Below are 17,810 nucleotides of genomic sequence, written 5' to 3'. Positions count from 1 at the left end.
TTGGATAAAGGGATTTTGAGTATTATTCAATCAAAATCTATAACCTACTTCCACTATCTATTAAAGCAATTAGTAATGAAAAAATGTTTAAAAAGGCTATAAAAAAATTGATAGTGGAGCTAGGTAAAAATAAAATGGATTGTCTCATTCGCCCATACCAATACTGAATCAACTACTCCACAACTGTATAACTTATGTTGGGTTTTTGTTATTTTCATTGTGTGTTTTGTAATATAAATAATATATATGTACATAAATACCTTGTATGTTTATTTTTTAAGTTAGTCTTCTTTGTTTATTCTCAAATGTAATTTCTAAAAACTAAATTGTTAAGGGTCCTCGGCGCGGGAAACCCCAGTGAAGTCACATTATGTTTATTATTAATTATAGTTAGTAAGCGAAAAATATGAATAAATAAATACATTTTGAAAAAAAATATTCTATAAAAAAACGTTCGATGCTGTGGCATAATTATTTTTATTTTTATAAAAATAAATAATAGGGACACGCCAATGGTAAATAAATATCTAAAGTTTGTAAAAAAATATTGCTCTAGTGACATTATCCAGGGGAAATACGTGTTTGTATGAAGAAAGGTGAGACCGCGTTACAATGCATTCAAATTGACACGTCCTGTTATCTCAACTAATTACTTTTGAGATAAATTAATCACCATAAGCAATGTCGTTTTAATGCTGTAATAACAACATTGACACTGATGAACTTTGCAAACTTTTCACTCCATTTTCGTATCATTTTACTTAAAAAAAAACATTAATAAAATGGTCAGATACAGTTTATTAGCTCCAAAAGAATGCATGAATTGCTAACGTGGAAAGATGAGGTGGTCGGTATACCCGTTTTTTTATAAAAAGTCCGCTGTGAAGAAATTCGGTCTTAATTTTTTTTATTTGTTAATAAACTATCTAACTCAGAATTGCGGGATAGGGAGGATGCTATAAATCACGTCCATTGTTAATTTCACAAAAAAAAAAACATATAAAATTTACAATTAAAAAATTATGAATGTATCCATCTGATTTAGTATTTACAGAATTTGGTGCAAGTAGTAGAAGAAATATAATTTATTTTCAGATACAATTTTTCATAATTGGACTTCATAGACTGGTGCTTGAGGCGTGCCCTATGCACCATTAGAGGCGGAAAGGATGATGATGATCTTATCTGTTAATATTAAAATAATTGTAGTGTTGTTAAGTTTGGAAACGTTTTTCAAATAAATCGCGATGCGTACTCTTTGCTAGCTTTACCCTACGATAGATATTATGGACGACCTGTTCAAAACCGTATAGCTAAGGTCGGGGTTCTTCTTCTTCTTCTTGCATTGCCTTGTCAGGTCCCCCCGACGTTGGCGATCACTACAGCGAAAGCATGGTCCAGGATAACCATCGGTCCTGCGCTACTCAGGGCCAGGATAACCGCTTGTTGGATGTACTCGCCATTGTGATAGTTGGGGTTCAGCAACCTCATAATTTCTGCTCCCATTGGGGCAACGAACGTCGCTGGCATTCTGTTATATTTTAACGACCTGACAGAGATGCTTTGTGGACACCATATATTTTTCAACTTCGAACTGGGTTGTGGTCCCGTGGTAGCATTGTGGTCTCACGGGCCTAAGGTTCAAATCCCACTCTACCACAACTCGATTTCCATTTTTACAGCACAAGCTATTTACGACTTTTCGGAAATGGTCTGAAAATTTAAGTATTTCACGTTTTTTAAATTTTAGTGTTTTAATCATAAATTTTGTTTCCATTTTTACAGAGGATCATGCAAAAGGTCTGAGCATATTCACCGTAATGACAGGAGTCGGAGGATTCTTAGGATACGTAATCGGAGGAGTTGACTGGAATGCCCTGGTCATAGGTAAGTTACCAACCAATGACTAACTAATATTTTGGGGAATTGAATAAATTCTCGTTCTTTTTTTCTCGAAAATTAATGTTTTATTAACTCTTAAAAGACCGTGGTAAATAATCCCTTTACGCGCGGTAATGTAACATCGTTACCACTAGTAAAAGACGGAATATTCTAATGTTCAGGCATTTGAAAAAAAAGCATGGAGACAAACTGTTTTATAATTTCTTTTCCATATTTTTTGCAAATAGACATATAATTAAGCACTGTTTATGCAAAATAAATAAACAATAAAAAATACGCCGCTCATATTACGCGCGTGCGTCCCCCATCACTGTCATCAACCGACTGAATACTGAATCTGTTTTACACAACACCCGCCACAAAACAGCGTCTCTGTCTTCCTTGTTATGAGTTTTATCTTCGCGCTCTCTCTTATGCAGATGTGTTGCTAAATCAGCGGACCTTTATTCTTCGCATAGCAAGGATAAATATTTTTTGTGTTAACATCCGGCACAGTTATAAAAAATGTACTTTCCAAACCCGATGTGAAAATGTCCATTTGAAGATTCGAAAAAATTCGAGTTCATCGTTTCAAAAAATAAGAGAGATATATCAAGTCTTGTGTCCTATGTCGACTAGTGTGACATCACAGCCACACAAGAGTTTAAAAAGAATATGTCGTTGAAAGTATTGTCCATCGCTAACCAATACTTTCTCTCATCTTTCTGGCAGCATACGAATGCCATCTTAAAAGAAAGACTCGTCTTTTGAGGTTATCCACGAATCGATCCATTTTTTGGAATCTTCATAAGAATGGACGTGCTGCTCAGCCAAACCATAAGTTATCGATTGGAATAAGTGATAATTGGAAAAAACAATGTCCGGTGAATGCGGTGCGTGGGTAAAGCTAGGGTTTCCTAGGACAGCGGTGCCCGTATTTTAACGGCCGTAGTGAACGGTGATGCAGTGGACAGCCGTCGTAACGGTGACTAGAGTGTGGTTTCCTAGGAAAACGGTGTTATCAACACAATGCTCGGCCACATGCTGCAAGTCCCGTCAGTATTCCATACACAAGATAAGATTTTCACTTAAAGATTCTTCTCATCGTTTCTTTGAATCCCTTAAAATAAATATGTGTTTATGTTTTTCCTTTTTTAAAAAAATGTTATTACTATTTTATTTTATTTTTACATCTGAGCATGTTTTTCATTCTTTATTTCCATTCTTAATTCTTAATTACTCTTTCAAATTTTCTTCATTTTTAATATTATTTCCATTTGTAAATACTCACTACAAACTACAAACCTTAAAATATATTTTTTTCACTTAAATTTTAATTTTAAAACAACTTTCATTTATGTTTTCTTTTTCCTTCTCTTTTTTATACTTTCATAATTAACCTTACATTTAATTGCTTTTTAATATGGAAACTTCACTGGTCCATTAGAATTAAGTCCAATTGTGTAAAATATTTAACTTTGTAACTGTACTGTATGTTTCCTGAATAAAAGAAAATAAAAATAAGGCTTGAAAATATTCAGAAAACATTTTTGAGACATCTCAATTGGAGATCCAGATTTACGGACCTTAACTATAAAACTTCTTGTCATAAACATAATATACTCAGTCTTGAGGATCGTCGTTTGTTATTAGATATGGGTATTTTACATGACATTCTTAATGGACGTCTTGATAGTCCTATTCTGGTTTCTGAGTTGGCCCTTAATGTACCTGGCTAACGCACCCGTCACACGAATCTATCTCTTTTCCATGAACCTACAGTTCGCACCAACTATGCACAGAACTCTCCTCTGATTCGCTTGAAGCGTAATAATAATGTATTTTTCAATAACATAGGCACATTTAACTGCAGTAAACTCACTTTCAAAACAAGAATTAAAAAACTATTATATGAAAAAAAATATGTTTCTTTATAAAAAAAAATATATTTTTACATTATAAATTTAAGATGTTTCTATTCACTCATAATAAACACACACTCACCCTGTCTATAAATCCACCCTCACACCCATATACACTCACACACGTATTCACATACCTACCAAAACCACACTCCACTCACTTACACACGCATCCTCACACAAAAAACTCGCACATATGCACTTTTATGAATCTAACTGAACTGGATTTTTATAATTGTATTTATGTGAAAAACTGATTTGGCTTTATTTTGTATTTTTTTATGATGTTGTGTATATTTTTTGTATTGCTGTTGTTTTTCTGAATAAACAAAAACAAATTAAAAAAAACATACTTGGAAACGCTCAAATGGGCAGTGTAAAGCTAGGGTTTCTTAGGACAGCGGTGCCCGTATTTTAACGGCCGTAGTGAACGGTGATGCAGTGGACAGCCGTCGTAACGGTGACTAGAGTGTGGTTTCCTAGGAAAACGGTGTTATCAACAACAACAACAACGGTGGATTTATAGACAGGGTGAGTGTGTGTTTATTATGAGTGAATAGAAACATCTTAAATTTATAATGTAAAAATATTTTTTTTTTTATAAAGAAACATATTTTTTTTCATATAATAGTTTTTTAATTCTTGTTTTGAAAGTGAGTTTACTGCAGTTAAATGTGCCTATGTTATTGAAAAATACATTATTATTACGCTTCAAGCGAATCAGAGGAGAGTTCTGTGCATAGTTGGTGCGAACTGTAGGTTCATGGAAAAGAGATAGATTCGTGTGACGGGTGCGTTAGCCAGGTACATTAAGGGCCAACTCAGAAACCAGAATAGGACTATCAAGACGTCCATTAAGAATGTCATGTAAAATACCCATATCTAATAACAAACGACGATCCTCAAGACTGAGTATATTATGTTTATGACAAGAAGTTTTATAGTTAAGGTCCGTAAATCTGGATCTCCAATTGAGATGTCTCAAAAATGTTTTCTGAATATTTTCAAGCCTTATTTTTATTTTCTTTTATTCAGGAAACATACAGTACAGTTACAAAGTTAAATATTTTACACAATTGGACTTAATTCTAATGGACCAGTGAAGTTTCCATATTAAAAAGCAATTAAATGTAAGGTTAATTATGAAAGTATAAAAAAGAGAAGGAAAAAGAAAACATAAATGAAAGTTGTTTTAAAATTAAAATTTAAGTGAAAAAAATATATTTTAAGGTTTGTAGTTTGTAGTGAGTATTTACAAATGGAAATAATATTAAAAATGAAGAAAATTTGAAAGAGTAATTAAGAATTAAGAATGGAAATAAAGAATGAAAAACATGCTCAGATGTAAAAATAAAATAAAATAGTAATAACATTTTTTTAAAAAAGGAAAAACATAAACACATATTTATTTTAAGGGATTCAAAGAAACGATGAGAAGAATCTTTAAGTGAAAATCTTATCTTGTGTATGGAATACTGACGGGACTTGCAGCATGTGGCCGAGCATTGTTGTGCTCCAAAATTACTTTGACGAGTCTCTCCTCGTCTTCCGGCCGTTTTTCCCTCAATACTCGGATCAAACGCATTGATACATTTTAGTCAATAGTCGATAGCGATCTCCCGTGATGGTTTTGTTGAGTTCAAGGAGCTCACAATACACGTTTCGAGACGTACCCGCCTCTTCGTCAGGACACTCACTACACCAACATGCAAATACTAAAATACACTTTCACCTATACCCTAGTATATACCATAGTATATATAGTAAAAAATACATAAATTACATACAGAGTTAAAGAGGATGCGAACACCACCATGTCCCAACACGCACTAACATTAGGTTAATAATATTTATTTATATAAAAAATTATTTCAATAGAGAGGGAAAACATTTTTGAAGAAGGAAATATGGAAGTCTAGGCATTTACAGGGCTTATGACCTGTCATTGGCTGGTTTAAGTGGCCACTTTACACATTATGTAACATTCACTATTCTGCCCATGTTTGAACATCCGCATTTCCTCAACTCTTCCATCTGTTGACTTTTGTGAAGTAAAAGCAGTAAGTAGAATTAACTACCTGGTAAAAGAAGAAGTATAAAAGTTGGAAAATTGTTTTCAAGCGTTGCCCAGTAGGTGATTTGGTTCGGCCGGATGAATCTCACCAACGTGATAAAGCTTTCAGCTCTTTTACTTCACAAAAGTCAACAGATGGAAGAGTTGAGGAAATGTGGATGTTCAGATATGAGCAGAATGGTGAATGTTACACAGTGTGTAAAGTGGCCACTTAAACCAGCCAATGACAGGTCACAAGCCCTGTAAATGCCCAGACATCCATATTCCTTTCTCAAAAATGTTTTCCCTCTCTGTTGAAATAATTTTAAATATGAATAAACTCCCTAGGAAGGGAATCCAGCCAGTCTGCAAGCATTTGGAAATACTTAAACATTGTTGAATTCACCTCCAGGTTATTTAATTTAAGTCCTTTCTAAGTATTTGAATTTCAAATTTCAACTCCTGGATACTTATCAAAATCGTGATTTCAATGGCAAACTCTAAATAATAATTATTGCTTAAACATCTCATTTGTTCTTTAATGCGAATGCCTAGCCCCCCCATCCCCACACATTCCGCAACATATCACTTAATATTATCAACCTTATTTAAGTGCATGTTTGGACATGGTGGTGTTGATATGTAGATCGGTGTTGGTTCATCCTACAAACGCATACACAACGTGTCAGCTTTTGCAGGGTGAACCCGGTCAAATTACCACGCCGGGTGGATTAGCGTGGCATGTGTGAAAAGGGCCATTAGTGTCTTTTTGACTATTTATTTTTGATTCAACTGATGTTTGAATGTTCTCTTTTGCTAATTTATATTTATTATTAATTTCGCAATATTATTTCACTCAGTCATTGTTTATAAGTTTTACTACGCGATATATACGTGAGTGGGTGTAATATTAGTGCGGTCATTTGTATAGGTGAAATATTCTAGGGACCTGGCTGGGAGGGAACATCAAGACTGTGTTCAAGCTGATCATCATCATATTCACGACTTGCATCGCCATCACCCTCACCAGCTTCAGGGAGATTCCTCTGGCAGATATTAAGAGCAGCGAGGACGACACAGAAGTAAAACTGGTAAGTGGCAAACTAATTTAATTACAATACTTAAGCCTGAATTAAAATAAATTTCCTAATGTTTTCTTTCACAATAAATAAGTACTAACATATTACAACAGAGACGAAGAACATTTTAGAGAAGGTAATTTATAAGTCTAGGCATCTACAAGGCTTATGACCTGTCGTTGCCTGGTTTAAGTGGCATCTTTACACACTTTATTTTATTTTATTAATAAATCATGTAACACAAAGTATTTTACAAGTGTAATACGTTGAATTACATTCCCAGGAGTCACAACAACTCAATTCGGGACATAAATAATATTAACATTTAGAAAATAACACATATTGAGAACAACAAAGAAACAAAGCAAGTTTAGCACATTTATAACTAAATATACAACAACAATATATACGCCTAAAACCTTTGAGACGAAGAGACGAAGAAAATTTTAGAGAAGGTAATATATAAGTCTAGGCATCTACAAGGCTTATGACCTGTCGTTGCCTGGTTTAAGTGGCATCTTTACACATTTTATTTTATTTTATTAATAAATCATGTAACACAAAGTATTTTACAAGTGTAATACGTTGAATTACATTCCCAGGAGTCACAACAACTCAATTCGGGACTTAAATAATATTAACATTTAGAAAATAACACATATTGAGAACAACAAAGAAACAAAGCAAGTTAACCACATTTATAACTAAATATACAACAACAATATATACGCCTAAAACCTTTGAGACGAAGAGACGAAGAACATTTTAGAGAAGGTAATATATAAGTCTAGGCATCTACAAGGCTTATGACCTGTCGTTGCCTGGTTTAAGTGGCATCTTTACACATTTTATTTTATTTTATTAATAAATCATGTAACACAAAGTATTTTACAAGTGTAATGTGTTGAATTACATTCCCAGGAGTCACAACAACTCAATTCGGGACATAAATAATATTAACATTTAGAAAATAACACATATTGAGAACAACAAAGAAACAAAGCAAGTTTAGCACATTTATAACTAAATATACAACAACAATATATACGCCTAAAGCCTTTGAGACGAATTAAAATATTTTTTTAGAACGAATAAAATTTAAAAAAATAAAACATGAAAAAAAGCAAATGGTTGCTTACTTCTGCAGAGGTGAAACGAGGAGGGGGAAGGGGGGAGTCTGACACTGCACCGCGCTCCCCTCACTTCTCCCCTGCAGACGTAAGCAACCATTTGTTTTTTTACATATTTTATTTAAAAAAAAATTCTTCTTTCTAATTATTTTTTTAAATATGCTATTATGTCTTCTTGCCCATACGGTTTCAGATGTGACAGGGTTTAAAGAACACCCTGTATAATCACATTTAAAGCGCCCTTGAGGTATTATATTATGAAAATGGCGCTGTATAAGTTATCCATAATAATAATGATTTAATTCAGTAAAGAGAAGAAAAGTGCTTTGAAAAAAATTTTTTATACAAAACAATTATATAAGAAAATATATAATATGAACGAGTTAATATAATTATTAAACCTCGATAAAGTTCCAAAATGTTTTTCATTTTTGCTTTTTCATGTTTGCGTATATACTTCGTTCAGATTTTTGGTTACCTATGTGTATTTACTTGTTACTATTGTAAGTTATGCAATTTTATTATCTTTATCACTTCTTCGCAGTCTCAATCCTGGGGATTAGTTTGCAGCAAAGTCCCGCATCTCGTCCTCCATTGGTCTCTATTTTCTGCAGCCCTCTTCAGCTCGACATATGAGGCGCAGTTTAAATCTTCGCACACTTACTCCAAATATTCCCGTCGGGGGCGCCCTCTATAATTTTTTATTATGCATTTATAAGTGTGCATTTGTGTACGTACGTATTTTTTGCAGATTATTATACCGGACATAAAAGTGATCGGTAATAGCAATGGGCAGATAGGGGACTCGAAGGTGGAGCCTCTTCTCAAAGCCGCAGCCGTCCAGTACGATAATGACAAGACGAGGGCGAACGAGAGGGGAGAGAAACCCCTGACGATATCCAAATACTGCAAGTCTCTGACGTCCATGCCCAGCTCCATGAGGGTCCTCTTCTTGACCAACCTGCTGACGTGGATGTCGCACCTCAGTTACTCGCTCTACTTCACGGATTTCGTGGGGGAGTGCGTGTACGGAGGAGATCCAGCGGTAAAAATATTCCTTTTAATAAATTGGTCATTTCATTTATTTTTATTTCACAAACAATATCACAATTTATACGAGGCGTGTTCAGAAAATAATGGGAGTTTTTCAATTTTGCGGCTTCGGAGAGTCCGATTTTCGTGTCCGACTTTCATTCCGGGGATGCAAACACCACCATGTCCGAACATGCACTTAAATTTGGTTCATAATATTCGGCAATATGTTGCAGAATTTGTGGTGGTGGGGATTAAGAGGGGAGGAGCTAAGGAGTTGAAATAGGTCAAATTTAAAGAAAAAAGTGGGCTATATTGAAAAGACATTTTATCATTTATTAGAGGAATATTATTTTTTGATGTAAAATACTTCGTCTCGAAACCAGTAGACATAAAAAGTCGGTAAGTGGTTAATATTTTCTACAATTATCAAAATGTTTGACCACAAAGTGCATCGAACATAAATAATAGATACTTTTGTGCTTATCAAGTTGTGTAAAAAAAGTTAATTAAACCGCTGTCATGTAAAGTTGAAAAAAAAGTTTGTTTTTGAATGTTTACAAACAGCATTTGTTTTTTGTGGATCTCAATCAGATTCTTTACTTAAATTCCTTAAAATTTCTACCCATTTATTTCTTTTTATTGGATTTTTGGTAACACTAAAATAATATTGATTTCAATCGTATTCCTACTTCAGTACACCCCTTTGTTGGTGAAACGACTGGAGTTGGACGTTTGCAAAAAGAATGCCATATACGAAAAAATATTTATTTTATGTTTTGGAATTCAACCATAAACAAGTAGGTACCTACTTAAATTTAATATTTGAATATTAACTATTTTAAGTATTGGAATTTGATCACAAGCACTTACCTAGGTACCTCTACTTATCAATAAAAAGTATTTTTCCAAGGCAAGCCAACGTTCGGGCAGGACATCTGTCGGGTCAGCTAGTACCTGAATATAACGGAATACATTTAAAAATATTGCCTCTACTGCCCAATGGGCCTGCCACACACTCGACGAGTGGCATATAAAGTAGCGAGGAAAGGAGGCGGAGACGCAGTGCGGCAACATTACTCGTCATGCCGCACGTCATGCTCCTCGTCGTGCCCACCGCTCCCAAATTTGTCGGTATTTGAGCGCGAGTCAAAGGACCGGCAATATGATCGCGAGTAGGTGTCCACATAATGGCGCGGTCGCAGTTCGCATCGAGCGCTCACACAAGACGCACTCGTCATTTTTGAATGATGTATATTTCTTTGTATGACATTTTTTTATTTGTTTTTTTTTACAATATACCTAAGAGGTAAAACAGAGTATTAAAAAAATAAAGGATAATTACATAGCAATGAAATACATATTAACAGTAAAAATAGTTTTTGCAAGACCTGTTGTAATCTTACTCCTTTTTATTAATCATATTATTTTATTTTTTTAAGTATCATTAATACACTAAATTTATTTGTCAATTTTTAAAATGTGTAAATGGGGGCTAAATTTCTAATTGTCCATGCGCTCTGCAGCTGCAAGACGTCCTGTAATCTAGCTCCTATCTGTTATAATTTTTTATTGATCTTAATTGAAAACGAGGAACAAGAATCCCAACCGTCCATGCGCTCTGTAGCTGCAAGACGTACTGGGATATTTATTAATTGTACAGCGCCCTTGAGGTGATTTTTCACAAAAATGGCGCTATGTAAATTATCCAACTATATATATATATATATAAATATTAAAAAATTCCACAAAGGCATGGCCTGCTCGTGGGTATACAAGAAATGTTTGTGAATTTTTGCTCCTATAATAAATAGACTGGTATAATATTTATGTGTAATATAAGAAAGAGAAAAGAAAATTTTCTGTAAAAGATTATAAGGTACTTTTTTATTTTATAGTAATTAAAAAAATATATAAAAAAACATAAAAATATTCCATAATATACATTGATATGTATATTATAAATGTACTGTATGCTGTACTAAAAATGCGTAGCGCACACGCTTTCACAGTTTCACCGTCCATTGTATAGAAAGACAAATGACAAGTGCGCTTAATTGCGCGAGTAGAGCGGTGTGTGGGTGGAGAGGGCAACATCGCGCGAGAGGGCGGAAGCGCGAGGAGCATGAGCATGAGCATGAGCAGCGCAAGGAGCATTTTGAAGATGTTTCCAGCTATTCTGAGACTTTCTGGCAACTCGTTTAGTAAAACAGCCATTTTGACCTATCTTTACAGTTAGTATAGAATTTGAAATAATGTGTTTATTTTTTATTTTAGGCAGCTCTTGGTACACCAGAATTGGATATGTATAACCAGGGGGTAAGATTTGGCTGCTGGGGGCTGGCGATATATTGCTTGGCGTGCGCCGCATATTCCACAATTATCGATTGGCTGATTAAATCTTACAGGTAATCATAATTTTATTATCATTTTATTTTCCAACATCATCATCATAATTCCCTTTGCGCAACTAATGGTGCATAGGGTACTGCATTGGTACCCCAATCGCAGCGTATCTTGATAAAGTTTTGTTACATAAGGGTAAAATGATCAGTCTTACGCTTCAGGTACCAGTCCAGGGACTATTTATTTATTTACGGTCATTAATGCAATTCATAGAGATAAATATAACAATATAATAACAATTAAAAACATTAAAAAGAAGAAAAGAAACATTGACAAACATAAGGGACATCGAGACAAAATCTGGACTATTTATTTAGTCAACAATATTTTGAGTTTGTCCAAATTTTTGTAGACAAGGACTGGATTTAATTCCCTGGGGAGCTGTTAATATTGGCATATTACAACAGAGATGAAGAACATTTTAAAGAAGGTAAGATAGAAGTCTAGACATCTACAGGCTTATGACCTGTCATTGGCTGATTTAAGTGGCCATTTTACATACTGTGTAACATTCACCATTCTGTTTGTGAAGTTTAAGAGCTGAAACCTTTATTTATGCGGGTGAGATGCATCTAATTGAATTATTTCACCTACATACTAGGCAACGCCTGCAAATATTGGCAGAATGGTGAATTTTGCACGGTGTGTAAAGTGGCCACTTAAACAAGCCAATGACAGGTCGTAAGCCCTGTAGATGCCTAGACTTCTGTATTATCTTTTCTATTATGTTTTTCTTATCTCTGTTGTAATATTTAATTTATTTAGTGCTCGTTTAAATCGTTGTAAACCTTAATCAAAAAAGTCCGGATCTTGTCTCGAGTTAACAACACGATAAAGACGGTTGCAGAATTAAGGCCATAGTTTGTGATATGCTGATCGATGAACAGTACCTCATTGTTTCTCAGCCTACGAGTTGGAATATCGAATTTTGCTTTTCCCAGTAATGATGGCACATCGATTATACTATTTAGTATGCCAATCATAAATATGGAGTCAATATCAGTTCTACGTTTTTGTAGATTAGACTTACTAAACATTGACTCTATATCAGCATATGAATAGTTACCTCTCTCTACCAGTGCAAATGGTGATTTTATTTACAAGAAAGCTGTAAAAAAATATCATATATTTGTACCTACATATAAGGTACATAATATAATGTAAGTAATATATACCATAAATTGATGTTGTTCTGTGTGATACAACAACTCTCATCCATGAAATCAACTGAAACGATGTAACTTCGTGATATATTATATCAATAATATATTATATTATAGCAATTATTGAACCACACGTTAACTACTGTAGTAGCATTTTATTTTTATCAAACAAAGAAAACAAAGATAAACTAACTGTATTACAAAATAAAGCCTTTAGAATCATTTTGAAAAAAAAACAGATACACGAGGGTAAAGTTGATGGTAAATGAAATGAAATTATTAACATATAAACAAAGAATATTTTACAATACAATGATATTTGTTCATAAAATTATAAACTCTAATAAAAAAAACAGAATTTTGGAAAAAAATTGATCGGAACCAGCATGAACATGATCACAATACTAGAGAAAAGAACAAAATTAGACTTCCATTTAGGAAAAAGGCAAAGTCACAAAATTCAATTTTATTTAAAGCAATTAAAAAGTGTTACGAAATGGAAAAAAATATTTATGAAGAAAAAAACATATCAAAATTTAAAGTAATGGTCAAGACATATGTGATAAACAATTTATAAATTAAATATATTTGCAATGTTATTATTAGAGCACACATAACAATATGTATGATATGTGTGCCCTACTTTAAGATTTAAATAAATAAAAAATAAAAAAAAAAAATAAAAAATCAAGAATTAATATTAAAAATATTTATCAATAATTAATCCCAAATATTTTATATAATGTACTGATTCAAGTATTTCAGAGCATGTTTTTTATTGATTGTCATTATTACCAGTGCTATTCTAACCGGGCAAAAGTCATCATGACTTATTATGGAATGGATGTGCCATAGGATCTCCTCATCAGCACTTCTGCATCCCGCCTTCAGGTCAACAGTATGATGATAAAGAACGCATGAGACTGCTAACAAATACATATTTTAATTTAATATATTAAAACAAAACAAAATCACTTTGTTTTTATGTACCACTTATATTTTTTTATAATTTGACAACCAACTAGTTTCGGCAATACCATGCCTTCTTCAGGGTTAATTACAAACTAACATAACGTATATAATTTTTTTCACAGTGAAGGTAGAGTGGGCGTGGCTACGGGGTTATAGAAGAGAGGGGGTTTGTATGTGGATTTAGGGAGAGGGAACATATTTAAAATTGGACTATTACTAAGATTTATTTGATTATTAATAATATTTAAATTTTTATTTACAGCCTTTCTAATCTCCAATATTTCAAAATAATCAAGTGCATTTCCTTTTTTGTTTGTACGTAGAATTTCGATGCCATCTTCAAAGTTGAATGAGTGACTATTGTTAGGATATGGTCAGCAAACTAAGAGAAATTATTGTTTTTAAGACATCTCATATGTTTTTTAACTCTAGTTTTAAAAGTATGTGATGTTTTTCCTATATAAAATGACTTGCAGTCATGGCACATTAACTTGTAAATACCTGATCGATCTAATTTATCAGTTCTTTGTTTAGTGTTTTTTAGTATACTTTCTATATTATTGGTTGTGTAAAATGCTGGTTTTATGTCATCCGGTAAATCTCGATGATAAAAACAAAGTGATTTTATCTTATTTTAATATATTAAATAATAATGTTCCACAAAATAAGTGTTTCAAACATCAAACATATTTTCATATTTACTTAATCAGAATGTTTCTTCTTTCCAGGGCCAAAACCGTTTTCATCGGAGGATTGTTATTCTTCTCATCTGGAATGACTACATTAGTTCTGGTCAGAACTAAAATGGCCGTTCTTTTGCTCAGTATTACTTCAGGGGTGGCGTACAGCACCCTCTCGACTATACCGTATCTTATATTAGCGCAATACCACACCAAGGGAACAGTAAGCAAACATACATATATATTCATATCAGCCTAATAGCACTGACGTATAATAAATAAACACTATAGCGATCTCGCTTTAATCCCAATACATTTTTTCGCATATTGTTATCCTATTCTAAAAACATAGTTACGTATTAACGACTCCTCTAACATATGCAGTAGGTTTGCATATTTTTGCATTCCAATGTGATGCCCACTTGACAAGCCTTCAGCCACCCGCGCTTAAACCACGCCCCGCAAGACCCCCAAATTTTTCATCCCCCTTAATTTTGGCCTTTATAAGGCAAATTCAGAGTAATCTGGGTCGTATTTTACCATTTTGCTTACCCGTCTTCTTGATTATCTCTGGTAAAGACACCCAATCAGGGCTCTTCTAGTTTAATCAGTCTGCTTTCCTTGTTTGGAACTTTCTGGTACTAAGGAACGCCTTGGCTCTTGCCCCGTAAGATTATACTGATCGGCCTCTGCCACCTAGTCGCTTACCTTATTTAGTTCAACCGGGCTCTTTGGCCAGATATTAATCTGATTACTGATTAATTGATCCCTGGTACCTACTCAGTGAAGTACGAATGCTGGATGTTAGGCCCTTTCGTCAACTTCTGAATACGGTGCGAGACATCAATTTCTAGGAAGAGATAGTTCGCTGTATGAAGCGACGTCTACAAAGAAACTAATGGGTCAAAACATAAACCTACTTATTTATGAGTAGTTTAGTATCCTTCTGTTTGATGAGCGTTTGCGGTTTCTGGACTATTCTTAATTCTATGGTAAAATATAACCAGACGTGTTATAACACATTATTTATAAGATTTAGCAAATATTGGGGTGCCCTCAACATTTTAATGAATTATTTTAACCGATACATGGAGGAATATCGAAAGATTTAACACAATATTTATTATATTTGTAAAGATATTAAATGCATTGTGTACTAGCTACACATCACCAGGTCCGTGATTATGATGGAAAGCTTCCGGTAAGGAAAACTTCTACTGTATGATGAAAAACGTCCGTTGCTGACTCTTCGGCAGTTCATGTTGAAACTACAGACATGCCCGGGGGCAAGAGCTGGACACGATGGACCAAGATGTGGACACCGTTTGCTTCAACTAGGGAGCGGACATGGAGTGATGATAGACATAATGAAGCGTAAGACTGATCATCTCACCTTGATGTACCAATCCAGTGCCCTATGCATCATTAGGTGCAGAAAGGGAATAATGATGATGAAAGGTTAAAATCGCGATATAGGTATGAAATTGAAAATTAAACTCATTTATTGACAAAAAAAAACATAGCTTTTTTGTATGAGTAAAACCGATAGAAAGACCCACGGTCTTTAAAACGGTTTCAGGTATGTGATGTGGAGGAAGTGCTTTCACTGTAACATTTCATTGTTTTTCTACCTTCGTGTAACAGATGATCGCATTGCCCTTTTAACCATTTACTTTTGTACCTTTCAGTTTGGGAATGATGCGGACTCCAGCGCCACTCCTCCGCGAGGCCTCGGGTTGGACATGGCCATCATCGGCTCCACGATATTCCTGGCACAATTGTCTCTCTCCCTCGGCCTGGGTTGGTTGATACAGCTGGGGGGCGGCTCCTCAGCTGTCATTTGGACAGCGGCCATTTTGTCATTGTTTGCCGCCATTTCGGCCACACAAGTTACCTACTTAGATCTGTAAGAACTACTTTGAACGACGTCACTGGTTTATACGAATCAACCAATGATAGAGTTATCGAAGATTTAATGGACCGATGGGCAGAACTTATCGAGAATAAGCGGAAAAGAGCCTCTGACGTCATACGCGAAATTCACAACTTTAAAAAATCATAGTGCTGATAATACGATATATAAAAATTTAAAAAACACTGAACTTTCAGAGAAAAGTTAGCATCTTTTGATTTTCCAATATCTGGGAATTGGCAACCTCCTCTATGCAGCGATTACAAACGCAAGCATCATCGGTACATATCGAAACGGTAGATATAAACCAACATCGATGTTTATTTACGAAAATTCAAAGTATCTTCGTAAGGCACCTGTAATTGAACATGTTTAGAAAATAAAATTGTAAACATATTATATTTTTCATACAGAAAACTTAGTTTTACTTTGTAGATAAAATTTAAGATAAATTTTAACTTCCTATTAGAATACGGAACCGGTATGCCAAACGAATATTCCAATTAATAATTCAATCAATTCATTCGTTCATTCATTTATTTATTAATTCATTAAATTACTAATTCCTCGGGATGAATTACTGCATTTGGACCTTCATTCAAATGAATTTAGTAATCGAATGCATTTGATTATTTTCATTCAAATGAATAATCTTTAATTCATCGTTAATTTAATGAGAGACTACTGTTTATCAAAGAGGAAACACAATTTTTCGACTGGAAATAGGGATGTGATCCCCAGAGATTTCATAATTACCTACTTCAGGATGTCAGAAGAAAAGTTCTATGAATATTGTAAATAGTAGAGATAACATAAAAAAATCAGGATACATCATTTAGGAGCAAACAGATATTAACGCCGAACGCGGACTGACTGACGCCGCCAGGTCTGGTGCGGTTTATTTCATCCAGAACAGAGAAAATAATATTTTGTGTTGCTGCGATGCGCCGTGCAGTGCAGCGCAGCGACGCTCTAGCGCTGCTTGACCTTAAAGCTCATATACAGGGATCTTTAAACCCGGCCCTCAATCCTTTCCCACAGAATCTCACCTCTCCACGCGGCCACTTGTCCGCTTTAGAGTGCAATATACACGGTTTTCCAAGGCCAGACCGCGAAACTTCAGAGGAACATTCCTCATGGTAAGCTTTAAAAAAAATCCTTATAAAATTTTTCCAAAAAGTCATTTAATTTTTTTTTTTATCTCAAAATGTAGTAAATCCTTAATTTCTCGGACAAGCAGTCCCTCCACAAACCTCCACATAGGGTAAAATAATATATTGTAGTGTATATAAGGTAGAAAATTTAGTTTAGCAATTAGACTGTAGTTTTTCACGACACTTTTGATATAGATTGCATTTTTATGGGTTGTTATGCCGCAACTGCATCATCTATCAGCCCTGATAATGGACCCTGAAATAATGTAATGTGGCTCAATGCGCCCAAAAGGCATAAAAACCCCAGAAAATACAAACATGGTAATTATTATATTTATTTCATTTTAAAATTGTAATGACTTTCTATATTCAAAAAATAAACCATTTGTGAAGATGATGAGTTCATATTTGGAAAAGAAACTATTT

General features: G+C 34.2%; 1 protein-coding gene across 2 annotated transcripts in view; it reads left to right on the top strand.

The window, feature by feature from the left end:
• Positions 1-16,647, top strand: part of LOC148277208 (membrane-associated transporter protein-like) — a 46,269-nt gene extending 29,622 nt beyond the window's left edge. For both annotated transcript variants that reach the window (XM_088233188.1, XM_088233187.1), the window contains 6 exons: positions 1,786-1,887; positions 6,802-6,947; positions 8,817-9,110; positions 11,375-11,505; positions 14,367-14,541; positions 16,007-16,647. In XM_088233188.1, coding sequence (XP_088089314.1) covers positions 1,786-1,887; positions 6,802-6,947; positions 8,817-9,110; positions 11,375-11,505; positions 14,367-14,541; positions 16,007-16,228 — 1,070 coding nt within the window. In that variant the 3' untranslated portion in view covers positions 16,229-16,647. The remainder of the gene's footprint in view (positions 1-1,785; positions 1,888-6,801; positions 6,948-8,816; positions 9,111-11,374; positions 11,506-14,366; positions 14,542-16,006) is intronic.
• Positions 16,648-17,810: the final 1,163 nt, after the last annotated feature.

Source organism: Micrasema longulum, unplaced genomic scaffold (genome assembly GCF_059751315.1).
Source record: "Micrasema longulum isolate JH-2025_06_02 unplaced genomic scaffold, ASM5975131v1 h1tg001068l, whole genome shotgun sequence".
NCBI lineage: Eukaryota > Metazoa > Arthropoda > Insecta > Trichoptera > Brachycentridae > Micrasema > Micrasema longulum.
This window is presented reverse-complemented; position numbering and strand designations above follow the sequence as displayed.